The 7,198-nt window shown below is 41.2% G+C and overlaps 2 protein-coding genes across 2 annotated transcripts; one reads left to right on the forward strand and one right to left on the reverse strand.

The window, feature by feature from the left end:
• On the forward strand, positions 1-1,086 carry LOC118822330 (olfactory receptor 2AG1). Its single transcript, XM_036591306.1, has one exon. It carries the CDS (start codon positions 1-3, stop codon positions 1,084-1,086), a length of 1,086 nt encoding a protein of 361 aa, XP_036447199.1.
• A 4,237-nt stretch (positions 1,087-5,323) lies between these two features.
• Positions 5,324-7,198, reverse strand: LOC118822331 (siaz-interacting nuclear protein). The gene is made up of 5 exons (XM_036591307.1): positions 7,126-7,198; positions 6,927-7,034; positions 6,729-6,828; positions 5,922-6,057; positions 5,324-5,434 (listed from the first exon to the last, which is right to left on the reverse strand). The coding sequence occupies exons 1-5, from the start codon at positions 7,166-7,168 to the stop codon at positions 5,324-5,326; spliced, it is 498 nt and encodes a 165-aa protein (XP_036447200.1). The 5' UTR covers positions 7,169-7,198.

Consider the following 7,198-nt stretch of genomic DNA (forward strand, 5'->3'; position numbering starts at 1 on the left):
ATGGATCGAGTCAGGGCTTTGAACCACACCAGCACGTGTCCCAACCTGCTGGAGAGGAAGAACACCACCGACTTTTCCAGGCTGGAGCTGGGACACTGCCTCTTCACCTCCATCCTCCCTTCAGAGACAGCAGCGCAGGTGCTGGTGTGCATCATTGTGATGCTGACCATCTTCTCCCTGCTGGTGAACGGCTGCGCCCTGCTGGGTCTCGGCCGCTCTGAGGACCTGTCCTGGGAGCCTCGCTTCACCTTGCTCAAGAACCTCATCCTGAGCGACCTCCTGCTCGTCCTGAGCGAGAGTCCCACCATCATTGCCTGCTTGTTGATGAGGCGCACCTTACCGTATGGCCCCTGGTGCCTCACCCAGTACTTTCTCGACACCATGTGCATCTTCTGCGCCATCCTGACCATCACCTGCATGGCACTGGAGCGCTACCTGTACGTCTGCCAGGCCATTTATTACCTCCACATCCTCACCTACAAACGGCTCTGTCTCATCGTCGGGCTCACCTGGTTGCTCTCGGGGTCCGCTGCCACGGTGAACATGATCCTCATGAGTCTAGGGCACAAGGCTGCCTTGGTGGGGACGTCCACCACTGGGCTCCTGTGCGAGCCGGACACGCTGGAGATCCACCTGGGCTTTCCCCGCTCCGTGGCAATCTTCCGCAAGGTGTCAGGGTTTGTAGTGACCATGCTCTGCATCTTCTCCTACTCGTTCTCCTACTTTCGCATATACCAGGAGGCGCGGAATGTGGTGCAACCCTTCCAGCAGGTGAATCACAGGGCGCGCAACACTGTGCTCTTCTACTGCTCCATGCTCCTGCTCCAGCTGCTCCCCGTGCTCCTGAAGATCATCTCGGATGCCCTGTGGGAGCTGGAGGGCACCGCAACCATGGCCTCCATGCTGATGGACTCTCCAGGATGGACCCCAGCAGGGGTTCTGCACATCACACTGCTGGTTCTTCTGCAGGTGCCTCCGTGCATCAACCCGCTGATTTATGGACTCCGCAACCAGGAGGTGCGGCAAGCTCTACCCAGGCTGATCTGGTGGAGGAAGGGGCACCATGAGGTGAACATACCCAGCTAACAACATCCTCCTACCATGAGCAGATGTTTTATTATGGTCCACTGAATAACTGAATGCACTAAACTTCATGAATGTTACAAACAAGTCAGCTGTATGTTTTGAAACAATGTGTTTCAGTTATGACAATCAGGGGACATTTATCAACTTTTGCTACAGTTTTGTAGCATGTTGTACAAAGAGTTGTTATGCATGGAAACATAGCGTTTCATATGTTTATGTGCCCTAAAGCTGGAGCAACTTAAAAACTATAAAATGTCCAGTTAAGTACAAAAAGCTACCTCCCAACATTTACTATAAATGGGGACATTCTTTGGACATTGAGGACAATATTGAGAAAAGACATTCTTCATACCGTCTGTGGAACCTTTTAAAGCCACTTTGAGAATGTCCTAATGTCGTTTTGCTTGAACTTCAGAATGTGAAAGATTTTAAAGGGGAACTCCATCAATTTTTTAGCATATATGTATAATTAGATTGTTAAGACGTAAACAAAGTCACTAAGGGTGGTTTCATGTACATCATTCTAGAGAACCCTGACCAGTCAGAATAATTCACAGTGGTGGCGATCGGAAACAGACGTCCAACAAGTTTAATGCCCCTAAGCTAACTCACAGAAAACAACTGAAAAAAAATGGTTTCAAAAATGTTGCTTGATGCCCTTGACATTGTTTTATGATAGCTGAGATAACATTTTGGCCTAAAATGTATTTCTTAATCTACTAATTGTCAGGACTGATACATGCAATGCACTGCAAGGCGACAATCCTTATAGAAAACTAATTGTTTTAGATTCACCACTGTTTTACAATTATTTACATTAAAAAAAGGATGTAGGTTCACTGGTCAGTTTGGACAGTATAAAATGGCTATAATTGCATCATAGGCATCATAGACAGTGCAGGTTCTATCACCAGCACTGTAAAGAAATCAGAGTTGGTAAGGTTCTCTACAACGCCATTTCACATTAAACTACTCTGAATGATTGTTTACATGGCAACAAGATGGGTGTGATTCCCCTTTAAATGCCACTGAGTTCTATCCAAGAAAGAGTATTATGCTCCTAGATTTGACTAAAGAACAAAAGATGGCATATAAATGTCCATACAGTACTGTAAAACTTTAAATGTGAATTTACATATGCATTAGAAAGGAAGGAAACTAATTAATGCACTACTCAAGCAGCTGCTTTTCTGAACACCGGCACATGTGCCTCATTTAGGAATAGTAGTTTTTAATGTGTTATCAGTAATTGCCTCTCTGCTTGTTATTTCCAGTAAGAACTGATTTACTGGCTGCTCTTTGGCTTATGATAGTACGTTGTTTCTATGCTGTTCTGATGGATGGTTTTAACTACAGCCTGTCTGACTACGCCCTAGAATGGGAAGGATTTAAAAATAGATGTACTCAGCTTTTAAGACTTTACTGCAGCAAAAATCAGTGATGTATCAGTAACTTGATTGCTAGCAATTGTACTCTGGGTGTTGATTGTAGATTACGCACAAAAAATGCCTTTTAAAAACAAAAAGGTCATGTCTGCACTGAGTAAGTTGTTTATGAAGATGTAGGTCTGAGTGTGTTTGCTGCTGGCCTTTCTGCAACATGAAAATCTCTACATGGACATGAGAGTGATAAACTTGTGAACAGTGATAAACTGTATTTATTGTAATATTTCAGTTTGCCCTGTTTGAAATAATTTATTGTTTTTTTTTTTTTATTTTGAAATGTTGAGCTAATTTAATCTGAATGTTTTTCAAGCTTTTTAAAAAAGTGTTCTATTCTTGGTTGATCTTCAGGTCTAGCTTTGACTTCATTCAGACTGTGTACTTTGTGTTAAGATGTGAATTCTCTTCTCTTCTAAACCCACCCACCTAAAAGCAAGTGTCTAATTATAGACCTGTGTGCATCTGTTCTTCTGCTCCTCTCGCACTCTCCTAGTGTGTGAAAAAAACAGCAAGAGAAAAACACACTGCAAAATAAATACTGCTCTACAGTACTGTGCAAATGTCAATGAGACCATTATTCGATTCAAAATAGCCATTAAGCACACATTCATTATTCAGGAGATGTTTCTAAGATATTCCACTTGTATACTCAAGAGAAAAGTTCAAGGAAAAAACTGGAATTTCCGTAACTGATGGTTAAGAGAAAACAGGACTCCTAACAACTGTGCGTGACTGACACCAAAACTGTCCCCTTCAAATAAACGTTACTTAAAGCTTTCATCTCTGGGTGAAACTCAAGCTCCACTCTTGCTTCAGACCTGGAAAATAATTCAAAGATGTTTCTGTCAGTCCTTCCACTGTGAGAAGACCACTCAACAGGTCTGGGAGGATGTGTAGCTATAAAGAAGCTGTTACTGAGAAAAGGAACCAGACAAAAAAGAACATAATTTGCTGCTGGTGTGCTCAGAACAATGGGCTGATCACCCCAGAGTTCAGACATGTGTTTGGGATTATTTGGGACTGTGAGAAGCAGACAGAGCAACCAACTTCTGAGACTAAACTTTGGAGGTGTGCAGATTTCTTTCAAAAACCGTAAGCACGCCCTCTGAAAAGAATGGAAGCTGTGATAAATAAAGGCAAAGGGTGGACACATTAAACCCTGAAAACCGGTATTTAGCTTTTCAGGCTTCCATGTAATTTTCTGTTAAATGTTGACAGTGAGAAATGATTTGTACATAGATACAGTTAGAAATTAATAATAAAAAAGGGTCTATGACTTTTACACAGTTCTGCATTTAAATATTGGCAGACATCCAATTATATTTCATAGTCCTGAGGGAGGTATAAAAACAGATTGCACTCATTCCATTATGAACGGAAATCTGGCTTTATTTGCTCTCTACCCGCACAGTATTTCTAATTAAACACGCCAACCTTTCTTTATTGGCGGCGGGGGAGTTGGGGGGGTTGGGAATTAATTACTTACTTGCATAAATAATCAGAATCATAGAATACGGGCGTTTGCTTGGTTTTAATGAGACAAAATAATGGATGTAGTTCATCCTTGATAGGAATTCAAGTATTTAATGTACCTTTTATCCATTTCTTCTCATTATTTATCTCATTTCTATGTGACAAAAAGACTATATATACATTCTAACTAAAGCAAAGATCCTGTTAAAGGGATTTGTTGATTAAGCAATGTGCAACTTCAGTGTATGTAATTTATACAACCTCTGTGCATGTGCCTACATACAGTACCACATAGTATGCAGCTGCAACTGTCTAAAGGGCATTTGTGTTTGGGATCATTATGAGCTTTGATCCAAGAGGTGTAGTGGGCATCATGATGGATTTCTTGTTCCACTTTTGTAAAAGGGCCCTGGGGTCTGTCTCACGAAGCAAGATTTCTTGCTGTCTAACTTTAGCCTGGGTTGTTGGTCTTAGGCCAATAGATTATGCTTTACTAGGATGCATCACCATGGCAATTTATGACATACACCCAACCTGCTTTAGGGCAGATTCAGGATCTCAAATTGTGAACAGCTCTTTGACCAATCAGGGCCATCCTCCAGACCTCACTGGCCCTTTCCAGGTTACATTTTATGTTTTTTTTTACTGGCATCTGTGGTGTCAATTGCATTTAAAAAAAAAAATAAAATAAATAAAACCTTTTTGGACAGAGGAAGCAGATATCAAGCATGAAGCATGAAGCATGAAACATTTACATAGGAGGATTTCTATTTCTTTGAAAAAAAACCCACCCCACATCTCACATGATAGGCTCATCATAAATGTCCTGCTTTCACATACATGAGGATTAATTATAGCTTCAGCATCTAAACTTGTTCACCACCACCCTGAAGTTTACCGTTAATTGCATGCTGGGTTTCATAAATCTGAATCTTAATCAGGAAACCTGCCTCAACTGAACGTGCTTTGTGAGACAGACTTTTTTTTTTTTGGCTATGACATGAACTGACTGAAGATCATGGTTGTTATTGCCTATTTTAGCCAAATAACTTCTGTAAAATGAGGTGGAATGTCATAAACCACATAGACCTAAACTGCATGTTACTTTGAAAGAATATTTTGAAATAGAAAACTGGTCAAAGGCTATGAAAAATATTTAAGAAATTCTGCCTACCACAGCCAATTCTAGCTCTGATTCAAACGAGACACCGTTTGAAAAAAAACCTTCTCTTGTACCGTTTTATTATACAAAATATAAAAAACAGACCTCACATTTACAAATAATTACAGCACAACATTAACAAAAGATATTTTTCATGTATTTATAAATCTTGACGGGAGAAAGGAGCTCGTGGGACAGTGAGTGGTCGTGTGCTCTGCCTCAGCACCAGTGGTTTGTACCTCCTCACTGGGTTTGCTCTGAACCTTGTAGCCTAGAAAACAGACTTTTATTATATAAAATAATTTTCAGTAATACAAGCCAGCAGCCAAGTCATGTCTCATAGCCAAGGTTACAGCTGAGGTAGGTGAGACCTTGTTAGGAAAGGTATAAGAAATTGGCCTTAGTATGCTGTACCATCATCACTTACTGATTTACTAACTCAACACTGCAACATCATATATATATATATATATACCAAATGTACCAGCATTTCGTCAATTCCCAACTTTTTCTACCAAAAGGATTGTGAACAATTTAAGGTTTTGAAGGCTACAGAAGCTGAGCCCTTAGAATTCTCACAAATTAAAGACTCTACAAAATGAACCCTTCATTGGACTAACAGCCAAGAAAGGCAGCCTACTTTTGTTGCATCCTTGGTCTTTAGACACATCTAATGTCTTTGCAAGAGCATGAATAGTGTGGAAAAGTTACATGAAGTATGTAATGAAGCCTGTGACTAAAGATGTAGATAAACCAACCGAAGCCCGCCGACTTTCCTCCATGTGCCTCAGCTCCTCCAGCCTTTTTTCACGGGCAACTCTTTGCATGGAGTCACGTTCGTCAAAAGAGAAGGGCTGTAGCTGAGTCATACTGAATCGGTCCATTTGCCTCCATCTTCAAGCCATAAAAGGCAAAAAGCAACATGTTATTTTCAGTCAGTAGAGAACAGTTTTCTCAATGCCAATTACCTGCTCTTTGGCCATTGTATGTTTGCAGCATTCAGTACAGAACCACTCAACTCCTACTCTGAACTAAAATCCACTCCCCCAGGTGATTTGAGGCACAAATCATCAGGTGCCTGTTCAAGTGTACAAAAACACCAATATCAGAAAACCCTGAGAAATCTAACCACTTAATTTTACTTTATTCATTAGTTTGAATAACAAGCTGCTGTCTTGTGGATTTGGCCTACATCTGGAGAAATTACAAGTAAGCGCCAGACCACTTTAGAGTATCTTTAGCCTTCAGTCCAATGTTACTTCACAACAGAAATTCAAAAGTTGACATGGTGAAATTCTAAATACATGCCTGATCGGTTTTCTTACTAGTAAAAATGTCATTGATACATGTGAAAATCTAGTTCTTGCATGTAAAAGTGAACCCTGGGTAAGCCTTCCCTGAGAAAATCTAAAGAAGAGGTTAAATGTCAAAATACACACACACACACACACACACACACACACACACACACACACACATATATATACATATATATACTATATATATATATATATATATAACAATAATAAAACATCTTGCAGGTTACAGTTAACAGAGACGCTAACCCGAGCTGTGTTGGTGAAATGGCCGCTGCATGTGGAGTTGAGCGGGCGAGCTGACTGGTTTGGCCGGCTGGTGAAGACGAAGCAGCAGCGTGTGACCCACCTACAACCACACAAACCCCCACTGAGAAACTGACCATCCACGAAAAGCCAAAGAAACATATTATGAAGTAAACGCGGCTGGCTGACTGACTGACTTACTTCCTATCCTCGGCAGAGGACGGACAGCTGCTACTTCACGGTGACCTGACCTGGAGACCCACTGAAATTTCTGCTTGCACGGATCATTTGTTTCTGATTTTTCTTCTTCTGCGTGAAAGAAAAACACGACGATTTCCACAGGTAACTCACTCAAATGAATTAAGGCTAAAACAGACGCGGAACACTTTAAGGGCCCAACCTGAGCAGCCACTTTGAGGAGAGTCACTAGTGTTTTCAGCCATAACGCTTTAATAGCAATCGCCGCAATCAGC

The sequence above is a fragment of the Colossoma macropomum genome, unplaced genomic scaffold, assembly GCF_904425465.1.
Source record: "Colossoma macropomum unplaced genomic scaffold, Colossoma_macropomum, whole genome shotgun sequence".
Taxonomy (NCBI): Eukaryota; Metazoa; Chordata; class Actinopteri; order Characiformes; family Serrasalmidae; genus Colossoma; species Colossoma macropomum.

Excerpts from the sequence above, each read along its gene's own strand:
- LOC118822331 (XM_036591307.1), bottom strand. The coding sequence starts at position 7,168 with ATGGCTGAAAACACTAGTGACTCTCCTCAAAGTGGCTGCTCAG. Across the intron at positions 7,035-7,125 it reads TCCTCAAAGTGGCTGCTCAG|AAGAAGAAAAATCAGAAACA; the intron begins GTTGGGCCCTTA and ends TCTTTCACGCAG. Across the intron at positions 5,435-5,921 it reads AGGAAAGTCGGCGGGCTTCG|GCTACAAGGTTCAGAGCAAA; the intron begins GTTGGTTTATCT and ends TCTGTTTTCTAG.
- LOC118822330 (XM_036591306.1), top strand. The coding sequence starts at position 1 with ATGGATCGAGTCAGGGCTTTGAACCACACCAGCACGTGTCCCAACCTG.